We start from the raw sequence: 19186 nt of genomic DNA on the forward strand, positions 1-19186 counted from the left end.
CATATACATAGAAAACTGTCTTCAAGCAAGTTTGTTACATTACCCTTTAAAAGTTCATAACAGGTCGAGCACTCAAATGACATAACTGACAAAAGGAAATGGTTGTTCTGCCTCATTGACCATGAAGAGGACTAAATGTAAAATGTCCTTGACAAGAGAGCAGAAAAGTGACAACATGGACCACATCACCAGAAATTAGGACTCTGCTTGGTAGAAATAAGCAGTACGCTTTCAATAGTTTTAATTGGAGGTGGTTTACTGGCATTAGCCAGAAAGGTGGCACAGAAATGCAATGTAATGAAAAAACAGCTTAAAAAAAAAAAAGTAAATCAATGTGTACAAGTGAGATTCTCATCCAAAATTTTGATGTTGAGCAATTTGGCCATACTAAAATTATTAGTATCAGTCTAACCAACCATAACATTTTTAAAGCAAAAAGTAAAACATCAGAAATTATCACGTTAGCAGAGTATAAAACATATGTAGTTAAGAAATACACTACTACTACAACAATCCTTACAAGTAACCTGCTACGCCACTGTGCTGCATGCCATGAGACATTTAGCACCGCTTCAAGTTCTGTCCTCACGGCTCATCGTATATGCGTACCTGATAATCTCAAGCAAGATAAATGTAATAAGTAAAAACATTCAAAGAATAGGAAGGGGGAAAAAAATTCTGGTCATCAACACATACTCGAATAAATCCCTTTTGAAAACATGTCATGGAAAAGCACCTTCACCAGAAACAGCCCATTCTGGGTACACATCAATGATTTCTCTATTCGTCCTATACTGACAACTCTTCCCTTCCTTTTGATCGCTTACGAATCTTGTGCAATGAGAGTCCTTTTTTCTCCTAATGAACATCACTATAAGCTTTCATAACATTTCATACAATGAAATTACATTATCACTTAAAAAGGTTTTCAAATAAAACAGATAAAATATGATAATTCAGTCCCTTTCCTTTCAGTGAATCATGATTTGGACCACATACTGGTTGCAGAATTAATTTGCCTGGAGAGAGATTGAATAAATTAACACTGAATTCAATATAACAATGTCAGATATATCTCATAAAATAATCCTTTACTGGCCTTGTATTTCAGTCAGGTGCAACAGTCATCCAACAAAATAATTAATAAGGGTGGTTAAAACATTTAGCATTGTTAAAAATAAAAATGTGTCTTTTCTTCAGCAAAATGGAGTCTGTACAGTGCACTATAAAACCCACTATTGCAGTCTTGCAGTGCATTGGTGTTCAGGTCAGAGTCACCTGTCTCTTTACACCAAAGGCTTCATACATATTGATGACTAACTATGGCTGCAGGTCTTGTCCTTGAACATGTAGTCATATCATCCAGAGGAGGAGAAGGGAACAAAGGACCAAAGAGTGAGTAGCCTTCACTAAAAATACAGTACATAATGGTGTGCATGTTTCCGCCTGTCTGTTAGTGTGTGTCTCTGTCAAACATTATTCAGAGAACAATCATAATGTTCAGGGCCCCCAGGCACAGTAAAGCATAATTAAACCATTGCCGTCCCTCAGTCATAGGGTCATGCAGTCCCAATTCAACAAAGGCTTATCAACAATATAAATCAAAACTGCACCATAAATAAAACTCCTATTTAGTAAAACATATTCAGATATACAGTACGTTGTGCAAAATCAGTTTCCTCTCTGAAAGGACAGCTAGCTATATTGCTGTATTAGTCATGAATTAGCTAGCAGAACGTGCTAGCCATATGAATGTAACTTGTTAGCTATAAAAACCCAATGAACTGGCATATTAAATATTAAAGTGCGATCTACAGCAGTTAGTAACATGTACGTTGTACTGTACCCATCTGAATTTAAATGCACCGACGTGCCACATCCTACATAGGACAGTGTTGGTCCGATCACCAAGAAGACATCCTCCCACTGGTGGATCTGAAATGGAGAAATAACCAAGATATGTCAATGGAATTGAGATTACTTCAAAGACAAAAACATCAAACCCTGAATGACACACAAACACTCACTCTCTCTTCAGTCACAGCAGCAGAAGAATGAACAGGAGGATGCCTCTGGGCCACGGAACTTTCCAGAGCAAGGTGTATCAGTACACTCTGCTATGAAAGCATGCAGGTCTGTGATGTGCATCGGCTCCTGGGTTTGGGCCTGTAGAGAGACAGAGTGCTTCGATAAAAACTATTGTAAAGAATCCTCTTCCATCCTACTTCCTGTCCATTGCACCCTTTTTTCCCATATGGCACTCATCAACACTTCATCTTTTATTTTAATGTCACTAAATCATCTGTCCTGCAATTTCTCCATTCACTCATTCCACCCGCCATCCCTCATCCTCCCCTTCTATCACTCCCCCCCCCCCCCCCTCCCACAGTACCATGATGGCATCGTAGGCTCCGGTGATGAGAGCAATGAAGAGGGAGAGCACCATGTAGATGAAGAGGGAGATGAAGGTGTAGAGGTAGACCTGGCTGAACACCCACACCAGCGTGCCACTCTTCTGCATCTCAGCAAACGTCACAAACATATCATCCCCGTTGATCAGAGAAAACAGGCACTCTGACACCATGGACAGAGAGCGGAACTGCGGGGACAGAGAGGATGAGTTGGTGTATTAGAACACATTTATTTTTCAGTTTCAGCAATTTGGGATATTTTTAATGAATAATAAAAATACACAAATACATGTGTGTGCGTCCTGTCCATGCCCAAATACCTTGGTATGGTAAGGACCCAGCACGATCCAGCCACAGAAGCAATAACCCAGGTATATGGCAGCTACACAGAGGCAGAAGCGGATTACATTAGGGAAGGCAGCCCGCAGCGTCACAATCAGGATCTGAGAATGAGGAAGAGAGAAAACGTAAGACTATTTTACACATGGAAAAAGAAAGAGGTGGGAAGTGACACAAAACCTCCTCAGAAAGCCATTCAACTTAAATGTCAATGTGTACATTTTTGTGTGACTGATTATGTCACTCACATTGTACTTCTGGAAGAAACTGAGGTAGCGGAGGACTCCCACCCACACCAGCAGAGTGGAGGTACCGAGCAGAATCCCACACACATCATACAACGACATGTTCTGAAGGACAGAGTCAATTCAATTATTTGTATTAATAATTAAATTATTTGCTCTGTCTAATTCTAATGGTGGGGGGACTGGCGCAGGCCTGGAAAGATATGAAACTAAAAGCAATACATTGTTCTGTATTACCTTGGACTCTATGCCAATCTTGATGAAGCTGCCAGTGATGGTGAGCAGGTCACTGATGATGAGCAGGATGAACCAGCCGTTAATGAACTCCAACCTGTCTGCCCAGCACACACTGTGATTCAGTCTGTGTCTGAAGAACTGGACATACTCCTGTCAGAAACACACAGATAGACGGACAGAAATGAACAGAATAAACCAGCGGTTCCCAAACTAGGTGTCGCCTGATATGGCCTTGGTGTCCCCAGTCCACCTGGTCATGCTGCTGCTCCAGTTTCAACTGTTCTGCCTGCGGTTAAGGAACCCTGACCTGTTCACCTGACGTGCTATCTTGTCTCGGACCTGCTGTTTTCGATTCTCGCTCTACCACACCTGCTGTCTCTAACTCAGAATGATCAGCTATGAAAAGCCAACTGACATTTACTCCGGAGGTGCTGACCTGTTTCAACCACTGTGATTATTATTATTGGATCCTGCTGGTCATCTATGAACGTTTGAACATCTTGGCCATGTACTGTTATAAATCTCCACCCGGCACAGCCAGAAGAGGACTGGCCACACCTCAGCCTGGTTCCTCTCCAGGTTTCTTCCTAGGTTCCTGCCTTTCAAGGGAGTTTTTCCTAGCCACCGTGCTTCTACATCTGTATTGCTTGCTGTTTGGGCTTTTAGGCTGGGTTTCTGTATAGCCCTTTGTGACATCGGCTGATGTAATAAGGGCTTTATAAATACATTTGATTGATTGATATGAAAATGGGGTCGCAAGTTGACACCTACTCATTAAAGGGTTTCTTTATTTTGACTATTTTCTACATTGTAGAATAATAGTGACGACATCAAAACTATGAAATAACACATGGAATCATGTAGTAACCAAAAAAAAAAAAGGGGTAAACAAACCAAAATATATTTTAGATTTGAAATTCTTCAAAGTAACCACCCTTTGCCTTGATGACAGCTTTGAACACTCTTGGCATCCTCTCAAGCAGCTTCATGAGGTAGTCGCCTGGAATGCATTTCAATGAACAGGTGTGCATTGTTAAGAGTTAATTTGTGGAATTTCTTAACCTTCTTATTGCGGTTGAGCCAATCAGTTATGTGGTGACAAGGTAGGATGGTATACAGAAGATAGCCCTATTTGGTAAAAGACCAAGTCCATATTATGGCAAGAACAGATCAAATAAGCAAAGAGAACCAGTCTAAACAGTCTATCATTACTTAAGACATGAAGGTCAGTCAATGCGGAAAATTTCAAGAACTTTAAACATTTCTTCAAGTGCAGTCGCAAAAACCATCAAGCGCTATGATGAAACTGGCTCTCATGAGTACCGCCAAAGGAAAAGAAGAACCAGAGTTTCCTCTGCAGTTAACTGCACCTTAAAAATTGCAGCCCAAATAAATGCTTCACATTAGTTCAAGTATGAGACATCTCAACATCAACTGTTCAGTGTAGACTCCATGAAATCAGACCTTCATGGTCGAATTGCTGCGAAGAAACCACTACTGAAGGACATGAATAAGGAGCAACTTGCTTGGGCCAAGAAACAAGCAATGGACATTAGACCGGTGGAAATCTGCCCTTTGATCTGATGAGTACAAATTTGAGATTTTTGGTTCCAACCGCCGCGTCTTTGTGAGACGCAGAGTAGGTGAACGGATGATCTCCGCATGTGTGGTTCCAACCGTGAAGCATGGAGGAAGCGGTGTGGGGATGCTTTGCTGGTGACATTGTCTGTGATTTATTTAGAATTCAAGGCACACTTAACCAGCATGGCTCCACAGCATTCTGCAGCGATACGCCATCCCATATGGTTTGCGCTTAGTGGGACTATCATTTGTTTGTTCGTTTTGTGAAATCCATAGATTAGGGACTAATGAATTTAAATTGACTGATTTCCTTCTATGAACTATAAGTAAAATATTTTAAAATTGTTGCATTTATATTTTTGTTCATATAAATTACAATGTAACAACATTTTAGACTTTTGGGGCTCAGCCTTGGGCTTACATGTTGTAGGATGACTCCTCTGAGGATGGAACGACCACACAGCAGCAGGGACAGCAGACACACTATGGCCACCAGCACGTCAAAAGCCTCCCGTGCATAGTTCTCCGCTATAGGAGGAAGGAGGGTTGTTTGAATTAATTAAGTCAGGGAGTGAAGGGAAGAAAGAGACAAACAGCTAGTAAGGAACAGAAGGAAAGAAGTGAATCAATCTCAAGCAGTACCCCCCCCTCCCATCCTCGCTCTCTCACCATGTCCCCACACGTTGGGGTCTTTGCACTTCTTGATGGAGGCATGGTTGAGCAGGCTGATCTTCACTCTGCCGCTGTGAGCCTTGTTATCCAGGACAACCTGACAGCAGCCACAATACACACACTAAACTCAGCTACAACACAACCCCTGGCTTTATAACAGCTGTCTAAGATACAGTGGGCTGTATGGAGCTGCAGTGTTTCCCTTATGAATTTTTTCAGCTGCGGTGGCAATGTTGGGTGAAGGGGTGTGGCGTGCTAGTGGGCATGGCCAATGACACGGTTTTAGAGGCCCACCTCTTGGCCGCGGAGACAATTTTGCTGTTTTAAAGCTTATTTCCTGCACTTCTACACATTTCGCCATGGTTTACGCCGTGTTCTTATGCCATCAGAGTGACTCAAATTCTAACAAAATCAGTGGGGGCCAGATGCCATGACTACCTAGTTTCTTTTTGGTGATTGTTAGTTCTCAAATATGATCTTATTTTTAAATATATTGCGCCATCCTATATTTTCTACATACATTATATCTGTATTTAGTCGCTGAAGTTTACACTAAAAACATTTTAAAACATTTGTGGCGGCCACAATTTAAATGCATATAGGGGAAACTGGGCTGTTCAGGGGAAATTGGTAGGTAATCTCACCATAATAGCAAAGGTGTAGCAGTCAGGGATCTCATTGTTGATGATGGTCTGGATGTTGATGGCCTTCAGCTGGAACTGAATGGTCACATTGATCAGCCTGGAGACCAAGCAGAAGAAGACGAGAGACAAGATCCAGTAAGAGGAATGCATGCATGTAATCTCAATAGAGAAGTGATGTTACCCAGTAATGTTCCATGTTGATATGTAATGTTGAACCGACTCGAGTTATATAAGCATTACCAGCAATATTAACATAAGGACTGACAAAATTACAAAAATGGGATTCAAAACCCCATGACGAATTGCATGCAAGAATAAAAGGGGAGAGGGAGCAAGGGAGACCATTGTGTGTCTCACTTGTGAAACTGGAGAGTGAAGTTCTTGTAGTCACTGTAATCAGGAGGGGGGTCTGGTAATGGGTCCACACCAATGCAATCTGAAAAAGACCGAAGGATGGCATAAAAGCAAGTTGAGAAGATATATTTCCAGAAGCATCTACATAGACTATTCCAAACATTAGGAACACCTTCCTAATATTGTGTTGCACCCTCCCCCCAGTTGTGTCACGTTGGCTGGATGTCCTTTGGGTGGACCATTCTTGATACACACGGGAAACTGTTGAGCATGAAAATCCCAGCAGCTTTGCAGTTCTTGACACAAACCGGTCCACTTGGCACCTACTACCATACCCCGTTCAAAGGCACTTAAATCTTTTGTCTTACCCATTCACCCTCTGAATGGCACACATACACAATCCATGTCTCCTCCCCTTCATCTACAATAAGGGAACATAGCTTCACCTGGATTCCCCTGGTCAGTCTACATCATGGAAAGAGCAGGTCTTCCTAATACTTTGTATACTCGTGAACATTTGACACGTGCAAGTATTCTGTTATTCACATTTTTTCCAAAGCCAATGGAAAATACTTTCACAACTTCAGCATTTTGAAATACAAGTTTATCTTAACTACTTCTGTTTAGTTGCCAACCTTGACTCAACTGCTTTGATAACATTTCAAACAATGGTCCGTTGCCAAAACACATTAAAAAAAACTGTGCCAATGAACTATCTTTGTGAAATCAGCAGGTGAATCGAATAGAAGACGTCCATTTGGCCAGCTCTCTATTATTTTGCTGATATTAGTGGAAATAGCACTTATATGGTTAATGCTTTTATGGACAGGATCTATTCTCAGCACTGAAAGTAGGGCACGGTTAGAGGGCAACTCTTGACATATGTGGAGCTTTGACTCACTAACAGTTACTTCCTAACGGGCCAAAGACAACTGGCGGTGGATAAAAAAAAACAAGACCAACAGACTGATGTGAAATACATGGAGGGGGAATTTGATAGACAACTTATTGAACAGAAAAAAGGATAATGCGGCCAGGGTACCGGTGATCACTTCGGGGTCGATGTCAAAGGTGTCGTTGATGGGGTCAATGATGCCCCTCTTGTAGTACCGCTGGCACAGAGAGAGGGCACTCCCATTCACACCCTCACCCCACACATATGCATACCGCCCCACTGATGTCTGTGGTAGAGCCAGGTACTGAGGAAAAGAAAATAGAAAGGATGATGAATGGAATAGGTAACATACAGTTATACTAATAGCGAGACATCATATAGACAGACAAGGAAGACAAAATATAATTTAATAACACAAGGCATTACATAGAACAAAATGAGAGGGTTGAGAAGTCACTCATCTGCCAGTCTCTGTTTAGTGTTGCGTACTGAGATACTAGTACCTGATCTACAGCATAATAAATATGGCTATAGAGTTCACTCTGTGTGTGGATTGCCATTGAAGAGCCATCCCGGTAGTCTTTAAGGAAAAGGTGTTTGAAGGATGCTGTGTTCTCTTCCTTGAACGTCACCACCATCTGGTTACTCAAGCCAAACAGGACTAACTAGAGAAGGGAGTGACAGGGGATTAAAGGTTAAAACAATGAAAATCAACAGAAGCCCCATGAATACCAATTCTTCAGTTCAGTAAAGGCCCACCTGTACAGTGACAATGAGGATCTTGAGCAGCTGCAGGACCAGTTTAAAGGGCTTGCGGCCTTTGGCGTGGTACTTGTCACAGGGGCTCATGAAGAAGTACTTGAGCTTTCTCCGCAGTGCCTCCTCCTCCTGCTGCTGTTGCCTGAGCTCTGCGCCTACCAGACCGGTGAGCTGGGGGTTCCCGCCACTGAGGTCATCGGACCTGTAGCTGCTCACAGGTGAGAACGGCTCATCCTTCTCTGCAAGAGAATCAATGGCAGACATGGGTTTCTACATACAACATAGGGAAGGCATATTTGAAAAGAGCATTCATAAGCTTGATATTGCTGCTGAAAAAGAGGAAGTGGGAAAGTGATGTGGTATTATAATTTTACTATAATTATATAATTCAAGCATAAATTGGATCACTAGGTATGATATAGCCTATTTCATAAAAAAAGTAAAGTTTTCCACATTGTTATGTTAGCCTTATTCTAAAATTGATAATCCCCCCCCCCCCCCTCAATCGACCCAAAATAACAAAGCAAAAAAAGGTTTAGACATTTTGTAAATGTATTAAAACAAAAAAAACAAAATATCAAATTTACATAAGTATTCAGACCCCTTACTCAGTACTTTGTTGAAGCACCTTTGGCAGCAATTACATCTGAGTCTTCTTGGGTATGACACTACAAGCTTGGCACACCTGTATTTGTTCAGAAGCCACTCCTGCGTTGTCTTGGCCGTGTGCTTGGGGTCGTTGTCCTGTTGACAACGACCCCAAGTCTGAGGTCTGGATCAGATTTTCATCAAGGGATTTCGCTGTACATTGCTCCATTCATCTTTCACTCAATCCGGACTAATCTCCCAGTCCCTGACGCTAAAAAACATCCCCACAGCATGATGCTGCCACCACCATGCTTCACAGTAGGGAGGTGCCAGGTTTCCTCCAGACGTGACGCTTGGCATTCAGGCCAAAGAGTTGAATCTTGGTTTCATCAGACCAGAGAATCCTTTTTCTCATGGTCTGAGAGTCATTTAGGTGCCTTTTGGCAAACTCCAAGTGGGCTGTCATGGGCCTTTTACTGAGGAGTGGCTTCTGTCTGGCCACTCTACCACAACGGCTTGATTGGTGGAGTGCTGCAGAGATTGTTGTCCTTCTGGAAGGTTCTCCCATCTCCACAGAGGAACTCTGGAGCTGTGTCAGCTCTGCTCCCCCTGACCAAGGCCCTTCTCCCCCAATTGCTCAGTTTGGCTGGGTGGCCAGCTCTAGGAAGAGAGCTGGCCGCTCATTCTCAATTTAAGAATGATGGAGGCCACTGTGTTCTTGGGGACCTTCAATGCTGCAGAAATGTTTTGGTACCCTTCCCAGATCTGTGAATCGACACAAACCTGTCACGGCGCTATATGGACGATTCCTTCAGCCTCATTGCTTGATTTTTGGTCTGACATGAACTGCCAACTGTGGGACCTTACATAGACAGGTGTGTGCCTTTCCAAATCATGTCCAATCAATTGAATTTACCACAGTGGACTCCAATCAAGTTGTAGAAACATCTCAAGGATGATCAATGGAAACAGGATGCACCTGAGCTCAATTTCAAGACTCATAGCAAAGGGTTTGTTTGAATGGTTATGTAAATAAGGTATTTTTAATGAACTGAAATACCTTTATTGGTTAATCTGACTAGTCTCATCATTGATTTGATTTAGGGCTACTTATTTAGGCATTTTAATGGTTTTCAGTGTAGTTGTCTAATGTTGGTTAGGCATGTTAACCTGTTTTCCTGAATCTCTATGATCAATAAAAGTTTTTCCTGAATGTACTTTTAACAGAGCTGAGAAATACCTCAGTGCATTCACCCAATTACTTACAGCCTGTCACCTATCAAGTTGTTTCAGATCTACACAAGTGCCTAGGGAGGAGGGGGTATGGTTTCTTCTGGACAGGATAGGGCCCAACTATACTGTAGGTGTGTTGTAACTTGCTAAATAATGACATTAACATACACTGAGCATGAAAAACATTAGGAACACCTTCTCTTTTCATGACAGACTGACCAGGTGAAAGTTATGATCCATTATTGATGTCACCTGTTAAATCTACTTCAAAATCAATGTAGATGGGCTACCCAGACCCCTCTATTTACGCTGCTGCTACTCTCTGTTTATAATCTAGGCATAGTCACTTTAACAACTTTTCAGGGAAGTTAGAAACCAATATACACAGGCAGTTAGAAAAGCCAAGGCTAGCTTTTTCAAGCAGAAATTTGCTTCCTACAACACAAACTCAAAAAAGGTCTGGGACACTGTAAAGTCCATGGAGAATAAGAACACCTCATCCCAGCTGCCCACTGCATTGAGGACAGGAAACTGTCACCACCGATAAATCCACTATAATTGAGAACTTCAATAAGCATTTTTCTACGGCTGGCCATGCTTTCCACCTGGCTACCCCTACCCCGGTCAACAGCACTGCACCCCCCACAGCAACTCGCCCAAGCCTTCCCCATTTCTCCTTCTCCCAAATCCAGTCAGCTGATGTTCTGAAAGAGCGGCAAAATCTGGACCCCTACAAATCAGCCGGGCTAGAGAATCTGGACCCTTTCTTTCTAAAATTATCTGCCCCTATTACTAGCCTGTTCAAACTCTTTCGTGTCGTCTGAGATTCCCAAGGACTGGAAAGCAGCTGCGGTCATCCCCCTCTTCAAAGGGGGGGGACACTATTGACCCAAACTGCTACAGACCTATATCTATCCTACCCTGCCTTTCTAAGGTCTTCGAAAGCCAAGTCAACAAACAGATTACCGACCATTTCGAATCCCATCGCACCTTCTCCGCTATGCAATCTGGTTTCAGAGCTGGTCATGGGTGCACCTCAGCCACGCTCAAAGTCCTAAACAATATCTTAACTGCCATCGATAAGAAACAATACTGTGCAGCCGTATTCATTGACCTGGCCAAGGCTTTCGACTCTGTCAATCACCACATCCTCATCGGCACACTCGATAGCCTTGGTTTCTCAAATGATTGCTTCGCCTGGTTCACCAACTACTTCTCTGATAGAGTTCAGTGTGTCAAATCGGAGGCCTGTTGTCCGGGCCTCTGGCAGTCTCTATGGGGGTGCCACAGGGTTCAATTCTTGGGCCGACTCTCGTCTCTGTAAACATCACTGATGTCGCTCTTGCTGCTGGTGAGTCTCTGATCCACCTCTACGCAGACGCCACCATTCTGTATACTTCTGGATGTGTTAACATACAACTCTCCTTCCGTGGCCTCCAACTGCTCTTAAATACAAGTAAAACTAAATGCATGCTATTCAACCGATCGCTGCCTGCACCTGCCCACCCGTCCAGCATCACTACTCTGGACGGTTCTGACTTAGAATATGTGGACAACTACAAATACTTAGGTGTCTGGTTAGACTGTAAACTCTCCTTCCAGACTCACATCAAACATCTCCAATCTAAAGTTAAATCTAGAATCGGCTTCCTATTTCACAACAAAGCATCCTTCCCTCATGCTGCCAAACATACCCTCGTAAAACTGACCATCCTACCGATCCTCAACTTCGGCGATGTAATTTACAAAATAGCCTCCAACACTCTACTCAACAAGTTGGATGCATTCTATCACAGTGCCATCCGCTCTGTCACCAAAGCCCCATATACTACCCACCACTGCGACCTGTACGCTCTCGTTGGCTGTCCCTCGCTTCATACTTGTCGCCAAACCCACTGGCTCCAGGTCATTGACAAGACCCTGCTAGGTAAAGTCCCCCCTTATCTCAGCTCGCTGGTCACCATAGCAGCACCCACCTGCGCTCCAGAAGGTATGTCTCTTTGGTCACCCCCAAAACCAATTCCTCCTTTGGCCGCCTCTCCTTCCAGTTCTCTGCTGCCAATGACTGGAACGAACTACAAAAATCTCGGAAACACTTATCTCCCTCACTAGCTTTAAGCACCAGCTGTCAGAGCAGCTCACAGATTACTGCACCTGTACATAGCCCATCTATAATTTAGCCCAAACAACTACCCCTTCCCCTACTGTATTTATTTGTTTATTCATTTAGCTCCTTTGCACCCCATTATTTCTACTTTGCACATTCTTCCACTGCAAATCTACAATTGCGGTGTTTTACTTGCTATATTGTATTTACTTCGCCACCATGGGCTTTTTTTTGGCCTTTGCCTCCCTTATCTCACCTCATTTGCTCACATTGTATATAGACTTATTTTTCTACTGTATTATTATTAAAAAAAAAATAATAATCACCTTTATTTAACCAGGTAGGCAAGTTGAGAACAAGTTCTCATTTACAATTGTGACCTGGCCAAGATAAAGCAAAGCAGTTCGACACATACAACAACAGAGTTACACATGGAGTAAAACAAACATACAGTCAATAATATAGTAGAAAGCAATAAGTATATACAATGTGAGCAAATGAGGTCCAAGAATTGAACCCTGTGGCACCCACATAGAGACTGCCAGAGGCCCGGACAACTGGCCCTCCAATTTGACACTGGTTGGTGAACCAGGTGAGGCAATCATTTGAGAAACCAAGGCTATCGAGTCTGCCGATGAGGATGTGGTGATTGACAGAGTCGAAAGCCTTGGCCAGGTCAATGAATACAGCTGCACAGTATTGTTTCTTATCGATGGGGGGTTAGGATATTGTTTATGACCTTGAGCGTGGCTGAGGTGCACCCATGACCAGCTCTGAAACCAGATTGCATAGCGGAGAAGGTATGGTGGGATTCGAAATGGTCGGTAATCTGTTTGTTGACTTGGCTTTCGAAGACCTTAGAAAGGCAGGGTAGGATAGATATAGGTCTGTAGCAGTTTGGGTCCAGAGTGTCTCCCCCTTTGAAGAGGGGGATGACCGCGGCAGCTTTCCAATCTTTGGGAATCTCAGACGACACGAAAGAGAGGTTGAACAGGCTAGTAATAGGGGTTGCAACAATTTCGGCAGATAATTTTAGAAAGAAAGGGTCCAGATTCTCTAGCCCGGCTGATTTGTAGGGGTCCAGATTTTGCCGCTCTTTCAGAACATCAGCTGACTGGATTTGGGAGAAGGAGAAATGGGGAAGGCTTGGCGAGTTGCTGTGGGGGGTGCAGTGCTGTTGACCGGGGTAGGGGTAGCCAGGTGGAAAGCATGGCCAGCCGTAGAAAAATGCTTATTGAAATTCTCAATTATAGTGGATTTATCGGTGGTGACAGAGTTTCCTGTCCTCAGTGCAGTGGGCAGCTGGGATGAGGTGTTCTTATTCTCCATGGACTTTACAGTGTCTTAGAACTTTTGAGTTTGTGTTGCAGGAAGCAAATTTCTGCTTGAAAAAGCTAGCCTTGGCTTTTCTAACTGCCTGTGAATATTGGTTTCTAGCTTCACTGAAAAGTTGCATATCACGGGGGCTGTTCGATGCTAATGCAGAACGCCATAGGATGTTTTTGTGTTGGTTAAGGGCAGTCAGGTCTGGAGAGAACCAAGGGCTATATCTGTTCCTGGTTATAAATTTCTTGAATGGGGCATGCTTATTTAAGATGGTGAGGAAGGAATTTAAAAAAAATAATCAGGCATCCTCTACTGACGGGATGAGATCAATATCCTTCCAGGATACCCCGGCCAGGTCGATTAGAAAGGCCTGCTCGCTGAAGTGTTTCAGGGAGCGTTTGACAGTGATGAGTGGAGGTCGTTTGACCGCTGACCCATTACGGATGCAGGCAATGAGGCAGTGATCGCTGAGATCTTGGTTGAAAACATCAGAGGTGTATTTAGAGGGCAAGTTGGTTAGGATGATATCTATGAGGGTGCCTGTGTTTACGGCTTTGGAGTGGTACCTGGTAGGTTCATTGATAATTTGTGTGAGATTGAGGGCATCAAGCTTAGATTGTAGGATGGCTAGGGTGTTAAGCATGTTCCAGTTTAGGTCGCCTAGCAGCACGAGCTCTGAAGATAGATGGGGGGCAATCAGTTCACATATGGTGTCCAGAGCACAGGTGGGGGCAGAGGGTGGTCTATAGCAGGCGGCAACGGTGAGAGACTTGCTTTTAGAGAGGTGGATTTTTAAAAGTAGAAGTTCTAATTGCTTGGGTACAGACCTGGATAGTACGACAGAACTCTGCAGGCTATCTTTGCAGTAGATTGCAACACCGCCCCTTTGGCCGTTTTATCTTGTCTGAAAATGTTGTAGTTAGGAAAGGAGATCTCAGAATTTTTGGTGGTCTTCCTAAGCCAGGATTCAGACACGGCTAGAACATCCGGGTTGGCAGTGTGTGCTAAAGCAGTGAATAAAACAAACTTAGGGAGGAGGCTTCTAATGTTAACATGCATGAAACCAAGGCTATTATGGTTACAGAAGTCATCAAAAAGAGAGCCTGGGGAATAGGAGTGGAGCTAGGCACTGCAGGGCCTGGATTCACCTCTACATCACCAGAGGAACAGAGGAGGAGTAGGATAAGGGTACGGCTAAAAGCTATGAGAATTGGTTGTCTAGAACGTCCGGAACAGAGAGTAAAAGGAGGCTTCTGGGGGGGATAAAATAGCTTCAAGGTATAATGTACAGACAAAGGTATGGTAGGATGTACTGTATGTTTGTTTATTCCATGTGTAACTATGTGTTGTTGTATGTGTCGAACTGCTTTTGCTTTATCTTGGCCAGGTCGCAATTGTAAATGAGAACTTGTTCTCAACTATCCTACCTGGTTAAATAAAGGTGAAATAACTAAATAAACTCTACCTACATGTACATATTACCTCAATTAGCCCGACTAACTGGTGCCCCCGCACATTGACTCTGTACCGTTACCCCCTGTATATAGTCTCGCTTGTTATTTTACTGCTGCTGTTTAATTATTTCTTACTTTTATTTTCTATTTTACATTTTTTACTTAACACTTTATTTTCTTAACTTCTTAAAGCATTGTTGGTTAAGGGCTTGTAAGCCTTTCACTTTCAGGTCAACACTTGTCTCCTCACCTACATCTCAAATCAAATTTTATGTCACATGTGCCGAATAGAGGTTAAAGAAGGATTTTTAAGCCTTGAGACATGGATTGTATTTCTGACATTGAGGGTGAATGGGCAAGACAAAGGATTTAAGATCCTTTTTAACCACGTTATGGTAGTAGGTGCACCGGTTTGAGTGTGTCAAGAACTGCAACGCTGCGCGGGTTTTCTAAGCTCAACAGTTTCCCTTGTGCATCAAAAATGGTCCACCACCCAAAGGACATCCAGTCAACTTGACACAACTGTGGGAAGCATTGGAGTCAAAATGTTCCAGCATCCCTGTGATAACAATTGATACCATGCCCCAACAAACTGAGACTGTTCCGAGGGCAGAAGCAGGTGTAAATGAATGAGGAAGATGTTCCTAATGTTTTGTACACTCAGTGTATATTGCTAAGAATGAGAAAGTAGGGTGACTCTCCTAGCAGGTCTGGAACCCAGGTCTCCATTACCAATGACGAATGCCCTAACCACTGTACAAATAATAATATCTCTTGGGCATGTGCTTAATGGGCCAGTATAGTTAGACCAATAGGCCCTGTCCAGAAGAAACCATCACCCCTCCATCTAGCATTTATATAGATGAAACAACTTGATAGGCTTAAGCAATAGGGCGAATGCAATTTGAAGTAAATATCACCTCTGTTAAAAGTACTCAAGAAAATCTACCCTAGAAGGGTATTTATACTTTAAAATACATATTTTATGTGAATGGATGTAGATGAACGAATTCTGCCAGTGTTTTAATGTCCTCGTTTCATATTTTTTTCCTTTACCTCCAACTCTATATATCCAAATGAGCCTATGAGGACCTTGGGGATCAGATTTACCATTATACCCTTTGATCAAACGTATAACAGACAGACACTGCTCAAAAGGAGTTGTTTGTGATATCTACACTCAGTAGCCACTTTATTAGGTTCACCACCCTATTCAAGAAAATAAATTGCTCCTACATCACCAAGTCCCGTGGTCTTGGCTTGCTAGACACTAAAGCATGCAGAGAAGTATTCAGGTATTCTGTTACTGTTTGTTTGAACTTTAGAATGTGCAAGATGACAGCACAGTCTGTCATGGTATTTTGTAAATCAGAAAAGTTCCAAAACTTGTACTGACTGTAATAAACTCCAACTGGACTTAGACTGTTCAAGTTATCTCCTTTCCCAGTTTCATCAATTGTTTTGAATTTACGCTGTTCCAGATGCAAAGGGAGTTGTACCTAATAAAGTGACCACTGACTCTATAGACTTTCCAGAATGTGTTCTGGGAATAACCGGGGTATTAAACATTTGCCTGTAAGTGTTCAACAGTTGAATCTATTACCTCAGGAGATGGTACCATTCAGCTTGTCTGGGGATGACAAAGAAGGACTTCAACAAAGCCAAAATAGAAAATTATTGGAAGGGGCCTCTCAGCTGTTAAATTAAAGACTTATAAATAAATGACTGTTGTGCCTTGTAACTACTTTAAAATGTGGAACTGTTGCACTAAAAATGCAAACATTGATTTGGCATACAATTTAAGATTATTTACATAAAGTTGTACATAAAGTTGTACAATGTTTACATTGTCTAACTTTATACAGAACAAATTGTCCTTGAAATTAACATTTCTTTAAAGTTATTGCAAATAAATGCCTATTTTCACTTTTCTGCGACAATCACCAAATTAGTTACCAATTTTTTCATCTTTAAATGCTATATTTGAGATTTCATGTATTTCTATCAAATCAAAACTGGAATTTCTACTCAAAGCAAAGTTTGAAAAAGTATACTAGACATGTATAGAATAAATCATACCTAGTTTGATGATTATGTCATAATCAGTGAAAACGTTATTGATGTATATAGCTTTAAATGGCATTTTATAGATGTTATGTATTTCTTACAAAGGTTGTAAAAGTATGCTAGACATTTATAGAATACATCATATCCAGTTTGATGATTCTGTGACAACGGCGAATTTGTTATTGATTTTTACATTTGTAAATGGCTATTGGCGAATATCTGTTGACTGTCTGTTGAATCTAAAACCACTTTTACCTCGGTTTGTTTACGGAAGTGGGAGGCGACTACCTGTGCTAATTAGCTATCTGCGTCTCCCAACACGTGTGGGAACAAGGACGCCACAAACGTGTTGTGTCGTGGAGAATTGTTTCAGAAATATAATACTCTTACAAGAACTTGTGAATTCAATATACACTTTAATAGTAGCAAAACTGAGCCCTTCCATGGAAGGACCATATCACAAACGTAACAGAGCCGAACCCCTCCATGGAAAGAGACTAAATTCTCATATTACAGAGTTCTGCCTTTATACGTTATGCAAAGACAGAATCCTATAGAGTCCCCTCCCTCTATATGAAAATAGCTTCCCTTGACCTTTCTCCATTATTTTCTTTTCATCTCAGAGCTTGCTTGTTCACGCACACTAACGCTCATATCTGCTTTTGGTTAGGTTATAATGATGGTAGGACCCTTTTCACATGCTTATGTTTCACGTGTCAGTCATCAGTTATTTTGCTTCCATCCTTCTGACCATAGTACGTCCAGCTGTCGTAAATGTACGTATAGCTTGGGTGTCATCTTTTCTTAATGTGCATGTCCTTGCTTCTTCAGCCTGGCAACTAGACCTATTTATATTTAACACTCAGCTCCAACAGTTGTAACTGAAAAATACTGCCGGCTGCAACTGTTAAAACAGGGTACAATAAGTGTATATTGTGCATTTGTGAAATAAATTTGGTGATATTAAAGTAGAACGCTTAATGTTTCTAGAACCGTACCACAATTGAGGATCGATTCACGTTAAGATGGATTATTTGGCTGCCAGAGTCAATTCGCCTCTGAAAATAACATTTAGTATATTCTTGGGGTAGGTACGATACAGCAATGGAAGCATTATTGACATACAATTAGCCTATTATGATCATATTGCGCTGCTGGGCACTCACAGATGACATGCAGCTTTCTCATTTAACCCTATACAACAAATATATTATCCTTATATCCTTATATTTCATTATATGAAAATTGTTATTTTATACACCTTTAGGTTTACCACACTCGGCCCTCGGGACCCCAAGGGTTGTGCATGTTTTGTTTTTCCCTTAACACTACACAGCTGATTTAAATCATCAATAACCAAACATCAAGCTTCGATCATTTTGTAGTGTTTGGGCAAATAAACAAAACGTGCACCGAGTTTGGTAAATGCTGGTTAACTTTAAAAATGAGGCTTAGACTGATAAATTGAAGTACATGACCAACCTGTACCGTCTTGGATGCAGTTACAGTTCGATGATGACATGACGATGCTTTGCAGGACATGAATGAATTCATAAGAATACAATTTAAGAAATTAATAGAAATGATCGTTTAGGACAAATTACAAGAGAATAGGGCCGCTGCGTTTTACAATCATAAAGCCGCAGCTTCCAATGGTCACATGACAATTACCATGTGACATGTCTGGAAAATACCTTGATGGTCATTGGTCTCAAAATATCTAATTCGTGATAGTGTTTGTGACCCCATTAGCCCCACCCATTGTATTGATAGTCAAACGCTCAAAACTAGGCTGCGCTCAATACAACGGAAACGGTGCCATAATGAACGACCAGTTGAAAAACGGGGAGGGGTTATGGGTTCAAAATGTATCCGCTGCCCTTTAAATGCCACTAATTTCTTCCAAGCTACACTCCGGCACACCCACCGTACGGAGCAAATGTACGTCACACTCTGTTCAAAAACGTACAAGGAAGTTTAGGGAAAACGTGTAGATATAGCGTTTGCTAAATGACTAAAATGTATGTGTTAAGTACAAATTGCTGACCGTAGTTCATCGATTTTCTACATATGATCACCTGATCTTTAGAATTACTCAGCAAGTCTTAATATCAGGTAATCGCTACAATGCTTACACACGGTGATAAACAGTAAAAGTATTTCAAACATGTCTAGATTGAAACAAATAAATGTGTAAAATTAAACTACACCTACAAACCCCTAAGTCATGACATTTTTGCCAACATAATGCTCTGTGGAAATGACCACTGATAA

General features: G+C 41.9%; 1 protein-coding gene across 1 annotated transcript; it reads right to left on the reverse strand.

The window, feature by feature from the left end:
• Window positions 1-224: 224 nt before the first annotated feature.
• Window positions 225-19114, reverse strand: LOC129833351 (mucolipin-1-like). The gene is made up of 14 exons (XM_055897888.1): window positions 18395-19114; window positions 8138-8376; window positions 7882-8043; window positions 7526-7682; window positions 6487-6565; window positions 6130-6226; window positions 5483-5582; window positions 5235-5341; window positions 3233-3382; window positions 2999-3100; window positions 2732-2854; window positions 2393-2599; window positions 2028-2166; window positions 225-1935 (listed from the first exon to the last, which is right to left on the reverse strand). Exons 1-13 carry the CDS (start codon window positions 18432-18434, stop codon window positions 2035-2037), a joined length of 1695 nt encoding a protein of 564 aa, XP_055753863.1. The 5' UTR covers window positions 18435-19114; the 3' UTR covers window positions 225-1935; window positions 2028-2034.
• Window positions 19115-19186: the final 72 nt, after the last annotated feature.

This window comes from Salvelinus fontinalis, chromosome 34 (assembly GCF_029448725.1).
Source record: "Salvelinus fontinalis isolate EN_2023a chromosome 34, ASM2944872v1, whole genome shotgun sequence".
In the NCBI taxonomy this organism is placed as follows: Eukaryota; Metazoa; Chordata; class Actinopteri; order Salmoniformes; family Salmonidae; genus Salvelinus; species Salvelinus fontinalis.

What these genes read in the sequence shown, in the direction of transcription:
- LOC129833351 (XM_055897888.1), bottom strand. Translation starts at nt 18,434, where the DNA reads ATGTCATCATCGAACTGTAACTGCATCCAAGACGGTACAG. An exon ending in TCCTCATTGTCACTGTACAG is followed by an intron (nt 8,044 to 8,137) that starts GTGGGCCTTTAC and finishes TCCCTTCTCTAG; the next exon opens with TTAGTCCTGTTTGGCTTGAG. An exon ending in GAGGAGTCATCCTACAACAT is followed by an intron (nt 3,383 to 5,234) that starts GTAAGCCCAAGG and finishes TGTTTCTGACAG; the next exon opens with GAGTATGTCCAGTTCTTCAG.